The 22,930-nt window shown below is 44.3% G+C and overlaps 2 protein-coding genes across 2 annotated transcripts; both read right to left on the bottom strand.

The window, feature by feature from the left end:
- Window positions 1-9,698: 9,698 nt before the first annotated feature.
- On the bottom strand, window positions 9,699-10,716 carry LOC120247183 (lysine-specific demethylase 4D-like; the record flags this gene model as incomplete). Its single annotated transcript, XM_039254991.1, is given in 3 exon segments — window positions 9,699-10,351; window positions 10,354-10,689; window positions 10,692-10,716. Coding segments are annotated over 3 exon segments (1,014 nt in total), but the record flags the coding sequence as incomplete, so codon positions are not given.
- Window positions 10,717-19,451: 8,735 nt separating this feature from the next.
- On the bottom strand, window positions 19,452-21,416 carry LOC120247184 (lysine-specific demethylase 4D-like). Its single transcript, XM_039254992.1, has one exon. The coding sequence runs from the start codon at window positions 21,414-21,416 to the stop codon at window positions 19,452-19,454; it is 1,965 nt and encodes a 654-aa protein (XP_039110923.1).
- Between the last annotated feature and the right edge of the window lie 1,514 nt (window positions 21,417-22,930).

Consider the following 22,930-nt stretch of genomic DNA (forward strand, 5'->3'; position numbering starts at 1 on the left):
TATCCTGGAGAATTACACATGCTCTTCATGACTCCTACGTCATCTGGCCCCAGGTCAGGCAGGGAGGTGCCCTGCGACCATGGAGGACATACCAAGGTCCTAGAGGGTGGGGGTCAGAAGCAGCCATACTTAGCCTGCATACAGAAGGGATGCAGGGGTCTACTGAACTAACAAGTCACCCTGGATTATAAACCTTTGGTCACATGACTTAGAGGACTCCAACTATCTCACCTTTTTTACTGGCTCCAAAGGTGGAGTGAGATCATTTAGTGTGGTCACCATGACTGTGGCATCTCGGCCACCCAAACTGGCTGTTTAGAACAGAGGACATGTCTCAGAGAACAATGGCTCAGCGCTGGCCTCCGGAAATGTTGAACTTGGCCTCCAGAAGTGATTAATAGAGTTTTTAAGTTTTTCAATCAATTAGCTGCCAACATTTGAAAATCTGGAGATTTTCTTCCTAAAATTGTAAGTTGCCAACTTCTATTGAAAATTCGGAAAACGACAGCCCTGTGATCCTCATTCCCACCGAACGAGACGGTAGGTTGGCACCAGGGAGAGTCCTTGGTCTTACTGTGGGGCATAAACCAACATCCGGCAGTAACACTCACTTAGATAACTCGCCTGAGCCCAGGGGGAGTGTGAATTTTCCACCAGCCGTCAAGCATCTCACAGGAAAGGTCAGAAGTTCTCTGGCCGAGTTTTCTCTAAACAAGAAGGCTGAGTGCCATGAGCAATGGACAGGAATGGCTGCAAAGAGAAGGACCCCACTTCAAAGAAATACAAACTCCCACAGCTAGAAAGCCAAGCCCTGTGTGCCCAGTGACCTGAGGGAAAGAGACAGTGGGAGCCAACACAGCCTGGACACCATGGCCCACAATAAAGAGAAGCAGAAATGTTGGCCAAGAAGCCTGCACAGAGTCTCATCACGTGTGCTGTTCTCTGGTATGGAGGCGGGAATGGCGGGGGCGGGGAGAGAAGAATGTGTCCTCTCTGTGTTGCTTCCTATTTCCACTGGGCCCGAAGAGAAAGAAAACAAACCAGAACTCTCACTGGCACATGCTGAAGAAACTAAGCTCCCACCCACCCCTGCAGCCTAAATCCCCATGGGCGAAGTGCTAGATGGGTGGTCCTCAACTTGGCTGCATGAAGGCGTCACCCAGGGAACTTTCCAAATTTCGTACTCCTGCCATTAAAATGAGGTGGGGAGGGTGGGAGTAAGGCATCCAGACATCAGTATGTTTCAAATGTAATTCCAGTGGGTTGAGAACCAGTGTCCTGGAGCAGTGCTTCTCAACCTTAAACTTGCCCGGGACTCACCTGGAATCTAGTTAAAATGCAGATTCTGAGCCATAGGTCTGGGCTGGAGTCTGAGCTTCTGCATTTTCTAGTAAGCTCAAAGGCCATGTCCATACTGCAAATCCAGACCACGCTTTGAGTGACAGGAAGCAACGGCCCGTTTCCTTCGTCATTCTTTTTTTCAAGTATTTTAGCAAGGAAGACTGGAGGTCTGTCACCTTGAAGTCTGAAATAATAGCAATAACCAAAGACTAAATAGAGACAACAGTAATGTTATTAAAGTAACACAAAATAATAATAAAAACGTCAGTCACGGTGAGACTTTGTTGTGTGCTTTTTGCCAAACACTGTGCTGAAATTACATTTTAAAAAAAAATATTCAACAAGCCGCTGTGAATGAATAGCCTGTTCTTAACTTTGAGCTGGTTACTACTGGGTGTTTTACTACATTAGCTTATTTGAGCTTCACAACCACCCTTATTGTTGTGGGCAATGTTATTATTATTTCCATTCTAGGGAAGAGGAAGCTGAAGCTGAGTGGACGCAGCTTACCAAGGCCACAGTTTGTAAGCGCGGTGCTGGAGTTTGAACACAGGGCGTTTGTCGGTAACCACTCTACTGGACCATCTTTCCAGGGAGCTGGGGCCTCAGCATTGCGAGTGGCCTGCCCATGGTCACACTAATAAATGGCAGAGCTGGGCTTCAAATCTCCCTCTGCTTGATTCTCCAGACTGACCTCTTGGAAGGAAAAATGGATGCTGTTTATAAATTGCAAGTCAATGTTGTTGGCACGCTGCACACACTTGATATCGCAGCGGTGTTTCCCTGTCTCGTTAGCTATTTCTTTTATCTTTCTCCTAGAGTAACCAGTGTGAACTATAGACAAACAGTTTGGAGGGTGTGCTTGTCCATTCCGACTGCTATAATAGTACTATACACTGGGTGTCTGAACATTGATTTCTCATGGTTCTAGAGGCTGGAAGTCTGAGATCAGGGCACTAACACGGTCATGTTCTTGGTGAGGGCCACTTTCTGGTTTGCAGACAGTCACATTCTTGCTGTAACCTCCGATGGTGGAGAGAGAAATCTTGCTCTGAGGTCTCTTCTTAGAAGGGCATTAATTTGTTCCGGAGGGCTTCACCCTCATGACCCATTCACTTCCCAAGGCCCCACCTGCAAATATCATCATATTGGGGATTAGGGTGGCAGTATATGAATTTTGAGGGAACACATTCAGTCCAGAGCTGGGGAAAGGGTGCAGATAGTGGTAAGACAGAATGGAACATAGGAAATGGAATTCAAGTGACCCAGCTCCCTAAGGGAGCCAAGGAATGTCAATGCCATGGGCAGAGGAAGGGAGGGATCTGATAGGAAGCTACATTCACTTTCCAGAGTGAAACAGCTAGTAGGGGAACTCAAAGCCAGCCCCCTTCCCCCTGCGGAACTGACAAGGAAAGAATAGAGATGTCTGGACCAGTCATCATCCCCCCACCCCCCAAAATGGTGGCATGAATCAATTTCTCAGGCACAATTGAGGAAAAAGCAAGCAAGAAGGCTGCCATGAGTCCAGGAATAGACAGAAACATCTCTGAGAGTCCCATGGGGCTTTGGCTTTGAACTTGAGGCTGACTGCTCCCAAAAAAAGATACATTTCTCTAAGGGCTCTAAAAACAGTGGCTTGGGGAGAGCCTGGGTATTGTTGTGGTTGCTGAGAAGCTGTGGCATGGTGAAATTGTCTAACTGCTTGCCTGTGTCTCCAAGCACATCATAAATTCTGTATTATGTCAGATACAGTGCCAGGCAGTGAGGGTGCTTGACAATGTTTGTTGAGTGAATGAATGAGTCACATTTGGAATAAGAGAGACAGAGTATATTCTCCGGTTCTGCAAGTTATTTTTTTAAAAATATTTTTTATGTTTATTTATTTTTGAGAGAGAGACAGACAGAGTGTGAGCAGGGGAGGGGCAGAGAGAGAGGGAGACACAGAATCCGAAGCAGGCTCTAGGCTCTGAGCTGTCAGCACAGAGCCTGATGTGGGGCTTGAACTTATGGACTGTGAGATTATGACCTGAGTCAGACACTTAACCAATTGAGCCACCCAGGCACCCCCTGCAAGTTATTTCAACACCCCAGCTTAGAGCTGGATATCTCATTTTTATTTATTAAAAATTTATTTTAATGTTTATTTTTGAGACAGATACAGAAACAGAGTACAAGTGGGGGGAGGGACAGAGAGAGAAAGAGGGAGACACAGAATCCAATGCAGGCTCTGAGCTGGACACAGGGCATGAACCCATGAACTGTGAGGTCATGACCTGAGCTGAAGTCAGATGCTTAACCGACTTAGCCACACAGGTGCCCCTGGATATCTTATTTTAAAACATAATTAATGTGAAAGCAATAATGCTACAATACAAACCATTCATTTATTTTAGCTGTTTCTTATGATGCTAATCCTTTTTTTCAATTCTTTGATGATTTCAAGTCATTTATTCATTCAACCAACAATATGCATTGAGTTGTCACCATACACAGAAAACCAAAAGAGATAATAATCAATTGTATTAATATGGTGTAATCCACAAGATAAGCCAGACATAAGATAAAGTCCTTAGGGTCCTAGAGGGTCATGGGGAGTTACAGTTGAGGTGATATAACCACAAGGGAAGTAAGGTTAGGCCAACTCATTCCTAAGCAGTTTCTCACCAAGGAGAAACTTACTCAGTAGACCTTTGACATTCACAGGAGATCCGACATCTTTGTCAATTCCTGATGCTTGCGCTTTCCTGAATATTATCCTTCTCTGGACCTGGGATTTTCCTGTGCATAGTCTCAGTCTAAATCTACTGACTCTTCAACTCACACCTGATCATTCACCTGGTAGCTGTTTTGCTAGAGAATTCCTGCTGCAGACCCTCCCCCCCACCCCCCAGGAGCAAGGGGTCTCCTTCCTTCACACTAGCTTCATAGCCCTCTGCATTATTTGGCCTCATAGAATATTGCCTGCCCGTAGTTAATTTGAGTTGCTCATAAATAGCTGAAATGGCTTGTTAACTTAGTGAATGCCAGGCACCTACAGTGTCTGTTGGAGTCTCAGCTAATTCAGTACAGGTCTAAAGTACCTACTGTGTGCCCAGCACACACCATGTTAACTGATGCAGCCGGGAACCAAAATATAGAGAGTTCCCGCTCTCAGGATTTGAATTTGGTAGGAAAGACAGAGCCACTTCCAGGGTTGGTTGTGAATTATATGTGATTTCAAAGGCTCTCTGGTCCCCAGATTCCTCTATCCTCAGTTTACCTAAAACACCAACCACCGCAACCACTCGGTGGTCTTCTAGAGCACTGTTCATTAACTGAGTTACTGTATTTTGTGCCCATCCCCCAATCCAGACCCCTGCCCAGGCACCCACTCTCACACTTCTGCCCTCCGCCCACTTTGCAAATCTGTAAGTGCATTAAGGATGCTCCCACCTCAGAACATTTGCACATGTTATCCCTCTGCCCATAATGGTATCCCCTTTCCTGTGTCCGCATGGCACATCCCCAAGTGGCCTTCTTAAAGTCTCTTACCACATCCCCAAAAAGTCCACCCTATCAAATACAACAGCCCTGTCACTCTCTCACCCTTTACTCTGCTTATTTTTCCTCATAGCCCTTATGACTATTTGACATGTTACTATATGTCACTCTTTATAATGAAAATCTAACCTCTAGGAGAGCTGAAAGTTTGCCCTTTTCACTGTTGTTTCCCTAATTCCAAGAACAATGCCTTGTACGCAGTAAGTACCCAGTAAACATACTGAATGAATGAATGAATGAATGGGCCCCCAAATGCCTAGACAGGATGTGAATCTTTTGAGAAGAAGCTCTGAGAGATCGACAGAGAAAAGATGCTGTCTGAGGTCTCCAGGCCCGGAGGTAGAGCTTGTTAGGGGGGTTGGGGTGGGGGTGGGGGGCTGAACAATTAGGGCACAAGGATGCCAAGATACCAGAGGTGAGGTAAGAAAATGCAGAAACCCGGGGCGCCTGGGTGGCTCAGTCAGTTAAGCCTCCCATATCGGCTCAGGTCATGAACTCGTGGTTCGTGAGTTCAAGCCCTGCATAGGGCTCTGTGCTGACAGCTCAGAGCCTGGAGCCTGCTTCAGATGCTGTGTCTCCCTCTCTCTCTCTCTGCCCCTCCCTTCTACTCTGTCTCCCTTCTTTCAAAAATAAATAAAGACTAAAAAAAAAAAAAAAGAAAAAAAAAAGAAAATGCAGAAACCCGACTACCATGCAAATGTTAAGTTTTCATGGTACCTCCAATGATACCTTTCTCCTGCAGTGCTCAGTTCTGCCTGCCTGAAATTGTTTATCCCTGTCATACCCACCACTACTGAGGGTTCGTGAGAAGGGTGTCACTATTATCCTGCAGTGAGGGGCAATGAGGGAAAAGGGTGTGTGAGGAATTTCAGGGGGAGAGGCTGTGTACAGTGTGGGATGGGAAAGGCAACCAGAGTGAAGGGCTGACCCTCATCAGGGTTCTGTTCCACTCAGATCGGTTTTCTTTTGGCTTATCTCCGTCGCCAATTCCTAGCAACTGTTTGTGGTTTCCTATTTAAAATGACGAAAGGTAACACAAACATATGGGGGGTTGGGGAAGAAGCAACTTCAAGACCACAGATAGCCACAGTCCAGTGATATAAATATCATGCTGAAGTTCTTTCTAAATATCTGGAAAGGACTCCTTACACACATAGACACTGAAATGGTGTCATGGTTAATCTTTCTGAATAATTCAGAGTGGCCAGATAGTCCAACAAATCCCTAACTGAAACGTTTTATAAATCTTACAGGAGTCCCAAGACTCAAACACCAACCTCTATGATAGTAGTCAAGTATGGTTTCTTATGACTATCTCACGAGTTCTGGCTTCTAAGTAATAATGATAATAGCTAATATTTATTTAGCACGAGTTATGTTTGAACTTGTCTGAACTCGTTGTGTGCAAACTCTAACACAGGTGCAATGTGCTAAGAGCCCCGTTTGCCTAAGGGAAGTGGAGCGCCAGAGGAAGGAGCCGATTTATTGAAAGATTACTCAACAAATCGGTATAGGAGGCTGCATCAAGGTTGGGTCTTCTAGCTCCCGACTCTTTATGAAATCTTGACCTTGCCTTGGTAACATTACAACAGGGCCAAACACGACCAGGAGTGGAATTTGCAAACAAGCCTAGGTGACCTTTTGTACAAATATGTGCTAGATTATGAGAAAAAAAAATAAGTTTCTACCAGTAAAAATAATGGGTGGAGCACAGTTGTGCATTTTCTTATAAAACTAAAAATACTTTTACCACGTGATACTACACTCCTTGGTATTTACCCCAATGAGCTAAAAACTTCCATCCATACAAAAACCTGCACATGAATGTTTATGTTAGTTTTATTCATAATTGCCAAAACTCAGAAGTAACCAAGATGTTCTTCACTAGGTGAGTGGATAAATAGACAAGAGTATAGTCATCCAATGGGACATTCAGCAGTAAAAAGAAATGAGCAATAAAGCCACAAGACATGAAGGAAACTTATATGCAAATTACTAAGTGAAAGAAGCCAATCTGAAAAGACAACCTACTGTATGATTCCAAGTACGTGACATTCTGGAAATGGCAAAACTATGACAGCAGTATGAAGATCAATGGTGGCCCAGGGTTTGGGAGGGGAAGTGGGGAATAGGCAGAGCACAGAGAATTTTTAGGCAGCAAAACCATTCTGCGCAGAACTATGCAGGTAGGTATGTGTCATTACACATTTGTCAGGCCCACAGAATGGACATCTCCAAGAATGAACCCTAACATAAGTACGGACTTCGGGTGATGTGTCAGTATCAGTTCTACCAACTGTACCACATTGGTGTGGAGAGGCTGAGGAGAGGTATGTGGGGGTCTCTGTACTCTCTGCTTAATGTTGCTGTGAACTACTCCAATAAATAAATAAAGCCCATTCATTACAAAGAAAAAGTGACAGGTAAGCCTGTGAGGGTGGTGTTGAGGGCAGCTGTAGAGCTGAGCAGCGTAGAAAGAGAGAATCCAAGAGCATGTCCCCAGCCTTGTGCTCGCCCTCGAGGCAGCGAGGGTGTACGATGCACATCCAAGTGACCTGAGCACCTCCTACGTTCCTGTCACAATGACATCCCACAGTGCTGCTCAGCACTCTTGCACTGGAATTTTGGCTCGGAGAAAATCAACGATTTCTTGCTGCAGGGCACCAACTAGAAAGTGGCAAAGTGCAGGTTCAAATGCTGCTCTCAGGTAAATCCATTTCTCCTCTCTAAGTTAGGGTAAAAACAGCGCTGGGAAGGTAAAAACCGTGATGCAGAAAGGTTTGCTTTACTAAGTATATCTTGCTCCAGAATCAACTTTGTGCATAAGCATACAGAGCCAGACATAACCATGAACTGAGTCTGTGGATGGAGGGAAAACATAAAACCACCTCGACAGCATGATTGTTTCTTTACCTGACCATTAAAAGAAAAGTAAGAAGCTGGGGGTGGGGGGGGAGGGTAGAAGAATCAATAGTGAATCATGATTACCATCCAGACTGATGGCCTTGCTAGAATTTCCCATACTGAGGACAGAAGGCCATTTGTAGTGAACAAGCAGAGTCCGGGAGTCTCCCCGGGGAGTCAGTCACTGGCTCTGTGATGGTGAGAAAGGAAAGCCTCTAAGGCTCGAGAGTCAGGCCACAGAAGATTGCCTCACAGCCCCGAGACACTGGGGGGAGTGGCCCAGGCCCCGGGAAATCTGGCTCGATCGTCACGGCACCACTGGGAAGCTGGAAAGCAGGCCTCATTGGCAGGGTTTACTGATGGGGGGCTGGAGAGGCCACAAGGTACAGAAATGCAGAGGGGCAGGAAAGCCAGCAGCAGGAGAAGCCAGAGTGGAAAGCTTAGTGTTCTCCAGAACTAGGGCTTAACCACAGTGCCTCTATTTGACAGCAGCCAGGCTGAGGACCCTGTCCAGCTCCAACTTCTTGGCACCCTCGCTGCACTGACTTCCATCCTTTAAAGGTGTATCACACATGTTGCAAGATGTCCCGTGTAACTTCAACTACTACAGGTTTCTCCACCCACAGGATGGACAGTCTTTCTTGGCCAACAGCAAATCTCAGGTCTCCAAAGATGCCAAGTGACCCACTGTCCTGAGGCCCATCTTCCAACGGAAGGCCAAATAGGAGGGAGGCAGAGCCCTCGCAGCTCCCTACAATGGGCATTTCCGGGCAGCAGAACCTCCCTCCACAGTGCTGGTTGTCCTGCTGGGAGAAACCGGTCCCTCTCGGGATGTCCTGGCCGGCATTTGATGTAGTTTAGTTCCCCAGACCTCTCTAGACCCAGGCAGGCTTACCAAGTCTCCTTTCTTGTCTACCGTGGATCCTGGGTCTAGGGCCCATCTTCCCCACCTCTTTCCGGTCACACCTATCTCCTTCTTCTGTCTCCAAGCCTGGCTGGAGAAAGAGAAAATCTCCTACCTCCCTATTTCCTTGCTGTCCCAGGAAAACAAAGGCTTTACTCCTTACTGCTGCAGGAGAACAGAAGGAGGCAACACCCACCCACACCCACCCACACCCACAAACATACTCACACGCTTTCAGCACCTTATAAAGCTCCCATCTTACTGTCTTTAGTCTGACTTTCAGCTCCTTTCCCAAAAGGTAATTATAGATCTCGTTTGGACTTTCTCTTCTATTTTTATTCTAAGAGTGCTCATGTAAAATCTTTCTTATTTTGACCCAAACTTTTCCAAAGATGATGTAGAGCCCGTATTCCCACGTGGTCCCTAAAGAGGCAATCAAGATAAAAATGTTAATTACTGTTGGTTGATATAAGATAGTTTATGCTAGGCACTGTTAAAAGATGGTTTAATGTGGGGCACCTGGGTGGCTCAGTTAGTTAAGTGACCGCCTCTTGATTTCTGCTCAGGTCACAATCTCATGGTTTCCTGAGTTCAAGCCCTGCCTGGGCAAAGCTGGCTTGAGATTCTCTCTCTTCCTCTGCCCCTCCCCCTCTCGTAAATAAATAAACTTAAAAAAAAAAAATCTTGGTTTAATGCAGGGTGCCTGGCTGGCTCAGTGAGTAGAGCATTTGAGTCTTGATTTCAGGGTGCTGAGTTCAAGCCCCAACATGGGTGTAGAGCCTACATAAAAGAAAAAAGAAGATGGTTTAATGCATTAGCTAATAAAGGCCTCACAGCAATCTGTCAGGTGGGCACAGTATTCCATTTTACAGAGGAGGGCTCTGGGCTCTGACAGCGTGGATTAACTTCTCAAGTTCCCAAAACCTCTAGTGAACGACAGAGCTAGGATTTGAATCTGGTTGATGCCAAACCTAATCTTTTTAACCACAAGCTCAGAGATGCAAATGAATCAGGAACTTTCAGCAGCATTTTGGGAGAGCTCTGTCAGAAACATTATAGCATTTTGGAAAACCGACTTTGGCCCATATCTCCAATGATTGTTAACAGTGTCAAGTGGTGGCACCTCTGAGGCAACCAGGAAGGACTGGGAGGGACCAGAGGAAGCAAGATCCGGGGGCCGTTCAAGGACTCTGAGCTGCGGACGCCATAGCACGATGACAGATTGCAGGACTCTGATACCCAGCATTGTCCTGGGGCAGGACCAGCCTCGGGGTCTGGGATTGTGTGCACTGTGACCACAGACAGGCGAGTCTTGGCCCAGGCACGGGCAGTCGACTCCTGTGACTCCTGTTCCCAGGACGATGACGACGGCCCATGTCTGCCAGCTGGGTGGAGATTCCGCGCAGAACTCCCTCCAGGCGCTGAGCTCCCCCTTGTCCGGCGAGGCGGGCTCCGTGTGGTCCACAGCAGCCCGGTCCTGCCCGCGCTTCCACAGCTCGTAGCGCTCAGGCTGCAGGATGCGCACGAAGGCGTCCATGGAGAAGGTGACCCTGGCCTCCCCGCAGCTGCACTGAGATGCCACTTTGCCATAATCGATCCATCGCGGGGTGGCGAAGTTGATGGCTTCTGCGCAGTTGAAGCAGTGGTTGAAACCAGAGTGTAGCCATAGGGAAACGTCACCATGAACTCGCCGGCCTCCTGAGTGATCCGACTGAAGGGGATCCCGTTGTCCTTGAGGAAAGTGGGGGAGATGAGAGCCACCTTGTGCTGCAGGAAGGCGTCACAGGCGCGGGCACTGCCCGGGAACAGCTGGGCGGCCAGGCGCTCCAGGCACTCGCCATGCTCTGGCGGTACCACGTACCAAGTTTTGGGCTCCCCGAAGTGCAGGTAGTTGATGCTGTAAAGGTCCATGTCCTCCGTGTGCCAGGCGAAGGTGGTCTTCCACATGCCAAAGTACAGGTAGGGCGTGTTGACGCCCTCGACGACCACGCCGCACTCTCCAGCAGGTCCTGGATGGTTCCCAGGTGTCAGCGTTTTGATCACATAAAGGACCATTGATTTCTAATGCCATAATTTGGTCATATGTATAACCGTGTCTTCAAGTATTTTGGCTCCAAATCTTATGCCTGGATCTGACATGAGCTCCCCCCCTTCCCCCCCCCACCCCCCCGCCCCCGCCTCCCGTGAAAGATGCTCTCCCACAGCCAGGTCTGTTCCTTTGGCCTATTTTGTAAACACGCTCCCGGATCCCCGCTCTCTCGCCCCCTGCTGGAAAGGAGTGGCTATTGCAGTGGTATCAGACACCTGGTTTTCCATTTCTTAGCCAGGCCTGTTCCGTCCCTGTCTTTGGACTCCATGGAGGCAACGTTATTTCTGAAATGTTTAACTTTGTTTTCACTACTGGATAAAATGTCATTATTGTAAACCTTAGGTTCTAGATGCCACATCCCGCGATGGTCTGGTTTTAAATTAATAAGCATCGAAGCCCCAAATCCCAAGGTCTGTTCTGGACATAGCTGAAATTGTTGAGGATTCACCTGCAATCACAACCATATAAACATATATATTTATTGCTACCATGATAAAACCTCTCATATATGTGACACACCACCACCACTTCTAACCTGAACTCTTTAGGCGACTAAAATTGTAAGACTACCTCCCAACTTGCCAATTCATTCAGGAACTAAATTCTACTTTCAGTGGTTCTTGCACAAGGGAAATGGGATATTTTTTTGACCAATATTTCAATCAAAACATATTGTTGAAGATAGATGTAATTGAAAGGATAACTTTTTTATACAATCAGCTCCAATATAATTCCACTGTCAGCAGATCAATCAGACTCCACTGCTAGTAACCTTAGTTTGTTATCATTCCACTAAACTGAAACCTATATTGGATCAAAACCTGTGTTTGAAACCTGACTGTGGAAAGATGCAAAAACCCAATGCCTCAATAGTCTGAAGATTTGATAAAATTTTTAAAAATTGATTTTTAATGTTTATTTATTTTGAGAGAGAGGGAGAGACAAAGAGCAAGCAGGGGAGGGGTAGAGAGAGAGGGAGACACAGAATACAAAGCAGGCTCCAGGCTCCCAGCGGTCAGCAAAGAGCCCGACACAAGGCTTGAACTCACCAACGGTGAAATCATGACCTGAGCTGAAGTCAGAGGCTTAACCGACTGAGCCACCCAGGCGGCCCAAAAATGTTTTTAATCGCTAAAATAAAAAGTAAAGATTTAAAAATTTTAAACTAAATTTCAAATATAAATAGTTCTTTCCTATCGCTTCTCAGCCTTTTGGCTAAGATCAAGTGTAAATAGTTCTTTCCTTAATCTCGTTTGCATTTGTTTGTTTTTAAGAACAAGGGTAGAGAAGTAAATAGGTAATTGCCCAATAATATGCAATCCTGATTTCACATGAGCATTTTCTAAGATCCAGAAATATGTTCTCCCCCTTGAATGCAACCTCAAAATGAAAGAGCATGAATTGGTAGCTCTACGTATTCCATCAAAATTGAATTCACTCAGCAGAATTATTATCTAATCCCTCAATATCTTCCAGAATTATTCATGTCCAAGTCTGGTCTACTCCTTTAGTTTCCCATAAAATGAAGACTTGGCCTGATAACAATCTATCTTTAAAACTTTTAACATGACAACATAGCAAAACTAGCTATCATTCATGAGATAATTACTATATATATATAATTTAATTATATATATTTATTTTAAATGTTTATTTTTTTTGAGAGAGAGAGAGAGCATGTGTGGGGTAGGGGCAGAGAGACAAGTAGAGAGAGAATCTCAAGCAGCCTCTTGTTCCGCACGGAGCCCAGAGTGGGGCTTGATCCGGTGACCTCGAGATCATGACCTGAGTCAATATCAGGAGTCAGATGCTTAAGTGACTGAGCCACCCGGCCACCTCTATATATATTCATTTTTAATCTAGGAGTAATGGAAACTATATCACAATTTCCAATGTAAAAATAGCACTGTCCCCACAACTGAAAAACAAAAGCTTTAAACTTTTAACAGAGAAAGTTCTCCCTTTCTATCAATTTCACATATTTAACAAGAAAAGAGGAACAGAATAATATATAGCCTGTCTTACACTGACCTGAAATCCTGATTTCAAATGAGAGAATCCCAGCCCCATAAAGCACTTTCTTACTGGAACCATCCTCAGAATGAAAAGGAATGGGCTGATAAGCCAATAACATTTTACTTGTTCTATTTTTATGTTTTAAGTAAACTCTACGCCCAAAGAGGGGCTTGAAGTCAAGACCCTGAGATCAAGAGTCATATGCTCTGCCCACTCAGCCAGCCAGGTGCCCTTCAATCAGCTATATCCTAATCCAATCCCATGGCTCCTCACTGTAATTCAAGACAGAATTAAAATTAAAAGCCACAGAAAGGTAGAAACATAAAGATGTAGAGAAACTTTTAGTCAGGAAAGAGGAAAAACTCTAGCTAGATAATCTCATTAAATCATTGACTCAAATAAACATGAACTGAGTGGCTACAATGCTTAAGGAATCAAGATAGTATTAATGGATAATACAAAAATGAATCAAGTCTTAGACCTTCCTGAAAAGATGTTTATTTCCATGGGAAGATAAGACAAGTGCAGAACTAGCACTAATTGGCAAGCTGACCCTAATATTTACTAAATGGTGACCTCCAACTTTTTATCCAACTTTTCTATAATTTTATTTTTTCATTTATATGATGAGAATAACAATAGGGTGATGCTTGGTGTGTATGGCTCCCGGCATATTGTCTGTGCTCAATTAAGTGTTGTAGAGTGTTACAAGAAGTTCAGAGGAGAGAGGTCTGGGATCGTTTTGGGAACCTTCATCAGTAAGCAGGGATTAAAGTCATCTGCCAAAAGTGGAGGAATGATAAAATGAAACTTCTGGAAACAGTTGCAAGTTTAAAATACAGTAGACCTTTGAACAATTCCCGTGTTAGGGGTGATAATGCCCCACAGAGTTCAAATCTGTGTATAACTTTTGATTCCCTCAGAACTCAACGACTAATAGCCTACTGTTGACCAGAAGCCTTACTGATAACATAAACAGCCAATTAACACATATTGTATGTTATTTTTTATATACTGAATTCTTACAAAAAATAGAGTAAAGAAAATGTTATTAAGAGAATCAAAAGAAAGAGAAAATTCATTCCCAGTACTGTACTGTATTTCTTGGAACGAATCCACATACCAGTAGACTCTCGAAGTTCAAACCCGTGTTGTTCGGGGTCAGTTGTACTGGCTGCATGTGGGTGACCACTGACATAAACAAGAAAAACATAAAAGATCACAAGAGCTATATTTTCTTTTCATTTTTATAGTTTTATTTATTTATTTTGAAAGAGAGAGAGAGGGAGAGAATCCCAAGCTGACAGGGTGGAGCCTGATTCAAGGCTTGATCTCATGGAACTATGAGATTATGCATGACATGAGCTATAAGCAAGAGGCCAGATGCTTGGGGCACCTGGGTAGCTTAGTCAGTTAAGTGTCTGACTTTGACTCAGGTCATGATCTCGTAGCTCATGAGTTCTAGCGTGGAGCCAGGAGCCTGCTTTGATTTCTGTGTCTCCCTCTCTCTATGCTTGTCCCCTGTTCGCACTCAGCCTCTCTCTGTCTCTCAAAAATAAACAAAACATTAAAACAAAAAAAGAGTCAGTAGCTTAATACACTAAGTCATTCAGGTGCCCTGGTCACAAGAGTTTCCTTAACATCATTCAGCAAACTGATCTCTCAGTTCCTTCACCTCCTCCCCTTTATTAAATGGTCTTTATCTTCATCCCAACTTAGCAACCCTGAAATTTCACCTTTTCTAAAATCTTGACATTAAGAATTTTTAACCAATGCTGACTACCTTTTCAGTTTGCGTAAAATATACCCAACCATTTTTTTTTTTTACCTAATTGAAAATCCCCAAATATTTGGCTCTCTAAGTTCTCTCCTTTTTGCTACTCATTTTAGATGAGCAAACAAGTTTTGATTGAATTCTCCCAAGAATTAAAATCTGGGATGCACAGAGTCCTCTTAGAGTAGAGTAAGAGAGAAAAAGAAAGCTTTAAATAGCTTCTTCTTTGGGTTTCCAGGTATTTAATCATACTTACTTTAAAAAAAAAATTTTAATGTTTAGTTATTTTTGAGACAGACACACAGAGTGTGAGCAAGGGAGGGGCAGAGAGAGAGGGAGACACAGAATTTGAAGCAGTCTCCAGGCTTTGAGCTGTCAGCCCAGAGCCCAATGGGGGGCTTGAACTCAACAACAGTGAGCTCATGACCTGAGCTGAAGTCGGATGCTTAACTGACTAAGCCATCCAGGTGCCCTAATCATACTCACTTAAAAAAAAAAAAGAAAAGACAAGTATTACAGTTCTAATATTTTGCATTGGTTAATAGCACTAAGTCTATTTTAATTACTGGTAGAAATGTCTCAAATATGTCTACCTTAAGTAAAATGCTGGTTTTGGTGCTAAAATAGCTAACAAGCTAGAGGATGTTTTCATTTTAAAGAAGTATTATTCATTGATTCTTACATGGGGGTGTGGTTAGAACAAGACTGAGGCGCACCTGGGTGGCTCCGTAGGTTGAACATCTGATTCTTGATTTCAGCTCAGGTTATATGATCCCAGGGTTGTGGAATCGAGACTTGTGCTGAGCATGGAGACTGCTTAAGATTCTCTCTCTCCGTTTGCCTCGTTCTCCCTGCTCTAATACATGTGCACTCTCTCTCTCTAAAACAAACAAACAAACAAATAAATAAAACAAGACTGAGTGTTGTATTTTGTCAAATGCATATCGGCATTTATGAAAATTGTCATTTAACTTTTCTTCTTGGATCTATTAAGGTGAGTTATATCACTAGATATTCTTAGTTTAAACCATCATTACCTGCCTGCAATAAACCCCATTTAGACATGGTGTTATTTTCATAATGTAGTTATATTGTCTTAGCTAATTTTAATGAAAAACTTTTGCATAGATGTTCATAAATAATGTCTATTATTTTCTCTCATTATGCAATTTATTAGATTTTTCTATCAATATGTTTGCCTTCAAACTTTGAACTTTTTCTTCTTTTTGAATGCCTGAAGATATATGGAAATGCCTGCTTTGTAAAGGTCTCACAGTTACACTGTGGAAAATTGTCTGGTAATAGTGATTTTTAAGGAGGCAGATTTTTTGACGTTTCTATATTTCCTACCTAGAAATGTATGTCTTAGATTTTCTTTCTTTTCTGAAATACGTTTCAATTATTTTTTCCTAGAAAATCATCCATGTTATCTGATCTTTCTGTAGATTTATTAGATATATTATTTTATATTTTTTCTAAGTCATCAGTTAATGTCTTTACAAATACCTTCCTGGTACTTTCTTCATTTTTTTCCCTAACTTTATGAGACAGAAGCTTAAACCAGTTAATTTTATTCTTCCAATTTTATCAATAAAAATTCATAAGGCTCTAAATTTTCCTTAATATTATTTTAACTGAATGTCATAGATTCCTATGTGTATTTAATTCATTTTTAAATCTAATAACACTCCAATAATGCTTTTTAGGTCCCAGGCTTCCACTTAGTACTTTTTAAAAAAACGTTTATTTATTTGAAAGAGAGAGAAAGAGAGCAGGGGAGGCGCAGAGAGAGAGGAAGACACAGACTCGGAAGCAAGCTCCAGGCTCCGAGCTGTCAGCACAGAACCCATCTCGGGGCTTGAGCCCACGAACCATGAGATCATGACCTGAGCTGAAGTCAAACGTTTAACCAACTGAGCCACCCAGGCTCCCCTCCACTTAGTACGTTGTAAGTATTAAGTAATAGAACCGTCATACCAATTATATGAGGTAGATGCTATTCCTCTCCCTGTTTTACAGTTGAAGAAATTGAGTCACCACCATGAAGTAACTTGCTTAGATCACAAATAGTGTTAAGAGTGAAGCTAGGATTCAAAGTCAAAGTCAAGCAGTCTGGCTCCAGAGGTCATACAATTAACAAATATTTATTCTGTTTCCTTGTTTCCTGGAAATTTGGCTAACATTTGGCTCAAATCAAGTCATTCAACTACAAATTTTTAGCTTTCCAGGAAAAAAGACCTTGATAGTTTCTGATTTAAAAAATTAATGTCTAGTTTTATTGCATAATAATTACTGTTTGATTTTTCCCTTAAAAAATATTTTTAATGTTTATTTACTTTGAGAGAGACAGACAGACAGACAGAGGCATGAGTGGGGCAAGGGTCAGAGAAAGAGGGAGACACAGAATCTGAAGCAGGGTCCAGGCTCTGAGCTGTCAGCACAGAGCCCAATGCAGGGCTCAAACCCACAAACTGTGAGATCATGACCTGAGCCAAAGTCAGACACTTCGCCAACTGAGCCATCCAGGTGCCCCAAGTTTGATTTTTTTTTCTTACTTTGTTTTGGGAATTTATTGATTTTTTTCACCCTAATATATGTCAGTTTTTGGGATTGATCCATTGGCACTTCACAAAAGCAAGTATTGTCCAATACCAGGTACATACGTCTGCCTTAGTGTTAATGCTGTTTAAGGTTTTAACACCATTTAAGTTGGTCCATTTCTTCTGTCTTGCACTAAGTAAGGTAAAAGGGGTCCTGAACATCCAGTTGCAGTGTATGTTCCAGTTTCCCCATACCAGTACCACCACCAGTGCTCGGAACACCACGATGTCTGAGAATTCAGCTCATTTCTGGAACTATCTACCTGGAGATACCATCAGATCCTACATGTTAAAGGGTCAAGACTGCCACGCCCACCACACCTCTGATGCCTAGACCCCACCCCATACTTGCCTGTACTTCTGACCAACTGGCTATAAATCAGAGGTTACCTCTACCCCTTCCTTCAGTGTGACTAATTTACTAGAATATGTCACAGAACTCAGAAAACATTTCACTTACTAGATCTCCGTTTTTTATAAAGGGATATGACTCAGAAACAGCCAGATGGAAAAAAAAAAAATGCATAGGGCAAGGTAGAGAGAATGTGTGCAAAGCTTCCTGGCCCTCCCTCGGGTGCACCGCTTCCCCAACACCGCAACCTGGCTCTCCCTGGGCACACCCCTCTCCCAGCACCCCAGTGTGTTCACAGACTTAAGAGCTCTTCAAACGCACTCTGCTCAGGCTTTTAGGAAGGCTTCATTACCCAAGCCTGAATGGTTAAACCATTGGCCTTTGGGAAATGACTCAACCTCCAGCCTGTCTTCCCCTCCCTTGGAGGTCAAGGGGTGGGAGTGAAAGTTCCAAACATACAATCAAGGGTTGATTTCTCTGGTTAATCACATTTAGGTGACTCCGGACTTTCCAAAAATCACATCGTTAACACAACAAAAGACACCTTTATTATTCTTATTTCTTAGGAGATTCCAAGGGTTTTAGGATCTCTATACCAGAAGTAGGGATGAAGACCAAATGTCTATTTCTTATTATAAATCATAGTATCATATACGATGACTTAAATTCTCATTTTTTAATATGATTCTTTCAACTTTTTTAAAGCTATGTGTTTAAATTTACTTTTCATCTAAAAGGTGATTTATATTTTGTCAAAGTTGAATCCATATTCATGACTACTGTATTTTCTGGGTGAAATTTAACCATGGGCATAATAAAAAGCCTTTCTGTGTACCTTTTACCCTTGAGTCTAATTTGTCTGATATAAAGATCCATGACCCCTACTTTCTGTCTGTATTTTGCTTGGTATTGTTTTGCTTGTTCTTTTACTATTAACTATTCTAGATCACTCTGTTTGAGACGGTTAAAAGAAAACTGGAGACACAGTAAAAATTGTAAGAGTTTATTTGAGCAAAAAATCGATTCGAATCAGGCAACATCCAATCTAGCCGATAGAAAGGAACTCCAAAATGAAAGACTTTTATAGGCAGAAGGGAACAAGAACAAGGAAATTATACTAGGCAAAAAAAATTGGGTTGATTATGGGGGTTACTTTCCTTTACATGATGGAAGGGGTCTATCAGCAGATAACTAGTACGGATCAGATGATTCCTGATTAACTGGTTTAAACCTCCATTTCTGAGAGTCTAAACACTAATTAAGTCTCTATTTAGTGACATGGAGTTTAGCATAAGATACTCCATTTAGGATCTGTTGTCTTGTTTTTAACAAGGTATCTCATATATAATCTTGATACTAAAAATATATGTTGAGGATTTTAGACTTTCCTTGCTTGGCAGATACAACTTTAAGAAAATCAATAAAGTTACAAAGATCCCTGAGGCAGAATTGGCTGACTGACTTAATTAGGTCTAGTTTCAACTGAGGGGTGGCCTGGGAGGTAGAGTATGTCAGAGCTACAGAAGTGTGAGAAGCTCTTGGGGCTCAGTTGTGGCTGTAGCATGCCCATTGGAAGCCAGCATCATGATTCAGAGGCCTATTTTGAGGATGAATAGGCTCAGATTCTCAGCATCATCCAATGTTGCCCCAAATTATTGTGGGGGAAACATCATAAACAAGCAGCACCATGGATCTAGGCCAAGGCCAAGACCAAAGACCTTTCCATGTTCAGGAGTGTGCTGAGATTCCCTGAGAAGTACTACAATGTACTGCAGCAGCTGTTGGGAGCCACTATGAGTCCTGGTTGTCATAGTAGGAGACAGTATCTGGCATCTTTGGTAATGTGTCTTTTCTAGCAGATAAAGCACCTCCAGGTCAGGCTCAGTCCAGAGTTGTTGGCTGGAAGCTTCTGTGGTTCCTGGGATTGAGGGTCAGATACAGCCATACTGGGCAAAATCTTCAATAGTCATGAGCTCAAAGGCTGAATATCTTCCATAGTTGGTGAACACATCCCAGGACTCAAAAAGGGCAACTGTCTCGGTCTTGAACCCCAGAGGATCACAGTCGGAGAGGCAAGAGAGGCTGGCAACTGGAGCTGGGGTCAGACTCACGGAGGCATAAGTGTGGTCCATTGATACAACCTCAGAGGGGCTCGCAGGGGCCTTGCAATCCCCATCAGAGTCCTTGGGGAATCTTCTCAGAGTCCCAGTGACACTGGGGCGAGTCAGTGGGACATTGTCAGAGAAGTTGACTGTGATGTTGTCCAGGGATAACAGGCAAGGGCCTGGGTGCATCAGATTCTCCGGATCCAATGGGGGCCCTAAGGGTTGAAGATCAGGAGCACAACGGCACCCAGAAGCTTTAGCATCAAACAGGTATCCAGGGCTCTGCGGTGCAGGATTGTCCATGAACCGTCCATTCATAGGCAGGGGAGCAGCGTCTGAGTGCTGGGCTGTGTGCCCTGTTCCCACCGAGTGGCGCCTCTTGGCCCGAGCCTTGATGCTGGGCCCCAGAGCCCCTTGTTCCCGAGGACGACGACCAGGACCACATCTGCCAGTTGAGGGATGAACACCTGGGGCAGAGGGAATAGGGGTCGGTGGTCGGGTGGGGCCAGGCTCCTGGGAAGTGCAGCCCGGGACAAGCCCAGACCGGGCATCGGAGGAAGAACTCTGTGTCGGCATGGAGCATGGGGGTGCCAGGCACATTGGGGTGCAACGGCCAGTCCTACGGCTAGCAGCCACAGGCCGAGGGGTGCGTGCAGCCCTGCGGGGAGGGAGGTGCCTCAGGCCCAGGGAGGCTCTCCGGGGGACTTGGACCTCCCTCCAGGCGCTGAGCTCCCCCTTGTCTGGCGAGGCGGGCTCCGTGTGGTCCACAGCAGCCCGGTCCTGCCCGCGCTTCCACAGCTCGTAGCGCTCAGGCTGCAGGATGCGCACGAAGGCGTCCATGGAGAAGGTGACCCTGGCCTCCCCGCAGCTGCACTGAGATGCCACTTTGCCATAATCGATCCATCGCGGGGTGGCGAAGTTGATGGCTTCTGCGCAGTTGAAGCCGTGGTTGAAACCAGAGTGGTAGCCATAGGGAAACGTCACCATGAACTCGCCGGCCTCCTGAGTGATCCGACTGAAGGGGATCCCGTTGTCCTTGAGGACAGTGGGGGAGATGAGAGCCACCTTGTGCCGCAGGAAGGCGTCACAGGCGCGGGCACTGCCCGGGAACAGCTGGGCGGCCAGGCGCTCCAGGCCCTCGCCATGCTCTGGCGGCACCACGTACCAAGTTTTGGGCTCCCCGAAGTGCAGGTAGTTGATGCTGTAAAGGTCCATGTCCTCCGTGTGCCAGGCGAAGGTGGTCTTCCACATGCCAAAGTACAGGTAGGGCGTGTTGACGCCCTCGATGACCACGCCGCACTCCTGCTCCAGCAGGTCCTGGATGGTTCCCAGGTGGCCAAGGTTCCACTGCTGAGTGCTTTCATCAAACAAGGAGCCGCTGATGTCAGCGCCATAAATCGGAGAATCGTAGAGGCGGGTCTTCCAATATTTTCGCTCCAAATCCTCAAAATCAGAATGAAAAGGAGACAAATAATTAAAGCTAATTGCCATTTGGCGGTACTCCCCCACTGTCATGGCTTTCTTCTTCTTATGGTATTGAGTAAACACGCCTGCCCGCCCAGAGACCACCTGCTGGAGGGGGCTTGCTATTAAGATGTCACTGACATCATCATAGGTGTGTCTGGCTTTCCAGTCCTTGGGGGGAATCACTTTGGCCAGGCCTGCGCGATGTGCACCTTGGGATTCCATGTATGCAATATATTTGTTGAAATCTTTAAATTCTTCCGTGGTTGGGTAGAAGGTCATGATTGTATAACTTGGGTTCTGGGGACCATACTGCCTAGGCCTCATGGCTGAAATGGAATAAGCAACTAACTCCCAGTTTCTCAGGTATGTTTTAGATACTTGAGGAAGCAGGGGGTAATATAATTCCTTCTCTAGTCGTTCTTTATTTTTCAAACAAGCTGTGGCATGTGTGTGAAGCCGATATTCAGACTTGCAATCTTAAACAAATGAAGTGATATCTCTTCCAGTCTTGCTGTTCTAGGGGAGGGGGCTGCCGCTCTGGGCGTTGAACCCGAAGGAAATAGCGTGTTACCCAGGGGAGCACGCCCTCCAGGCCGACTCCTGCCTCAGCCTGCAGTTCTGATGCTTCCTCAGTTGGAGCCGAGCCTCTGGGGGTTCTCCTGATGCCCTTGCCTCCGTGCGCGAGTGGCTCCGTCCCTCACTGGAGCAGAGAGCCTCTTCAAGAAAGTTGGAAGGCTAAATCTAAAGGAAAGAACACAGAAGATTTGAAAATAAAGGAAAGACAAAAGAAACACTAATTCAGCATCCAAGTAAAGAAAATTGGTATAACGATGTTAACTTCCAATTGGAATTTCCGTGCAAAAACTGCACTGTTGGTAGGAATGTAAATTGATGTAGCTACTACTATGGAAAATAGTATGGAGGATCCCCAAAAATTCAGTAGAGCTACCATATGATCTAGGAAGCCAACTTCCTGGAATATACCCGAAGGAAAGTGAAAACAGAGTACGGAGGAGATGTTTGTGCCCCACACTTATTGCGGTTCTATTCACAATAATAAGATATGGACACACCCTGTGTATATCCATTCATGAATGGATTAAGAAAAAGTAGTATATATACAACGGACTATTACTCAGCCATAAGAAAGAATGAGATTTTCCCATTTGCAACATGAGTAGACCTAGTGAGTGAACTATGGTAAAATGAAATAAGCAAAGACAAATGCCATATAATGTCACTCACATGTGGAATTTAGGAAACAAAACACATGAACAAACAAAGAGAAAAAATTTATACAAAAAAACAGGCTCCTAAATACAGAGGACAAACTGGTAGGCACCAGAAGGAGGTGGATAGGGAGATGGGTGAAATAGGTGACAGGGATTAAAGAGCACATTTACCATGATGAGCACTGAGTAATGCATAGAATTGCTGAATCATTATATATACACCTGAAACCAATATAACACTATGTTAATCTTTAATTAAAAAATAATTCTCAACCTCCCCATTAAAAAAAAAAAAGATGTGACATGGTACCCACACACAAGGGAATATCAGTCAGTCATAAGAAAGATGCCAATCCACTCTACACATTCAATGCAATTCCAATCAAAATTGCACCAGCATACTTCTCAAAGCTAGAACAAACTATCCAAAAATTTGTATGGAACCACAAAAGACCCCGAATAGCCAAAGTAATACTGAAAAATAAAACCAAAACGGGAGGTATCACCATCCCAGACTTCAGCCTCTACTACAAAGCTGTCATCCTCAAGACAGTATGGTATTGGCACAAAAACAGACACATAGACCAATGGAACAGAATTGAGAAC

Source organism: Hyaena hyaena, unplaced genomic scaffold, assembly GCF_003009895.1.
Source record: "Hyaena hyaena isolate Hyena2069 unplaced genomic scaffold, ASM300989v1 scaffold_506, whole genome shotgun sequence".
Lineage (NCBI taxonomy): Eukaryota > Metazoa > Chordata > Mammalia > Carnivora > Hyaenidae > Hyaena > Hyaena hyaena.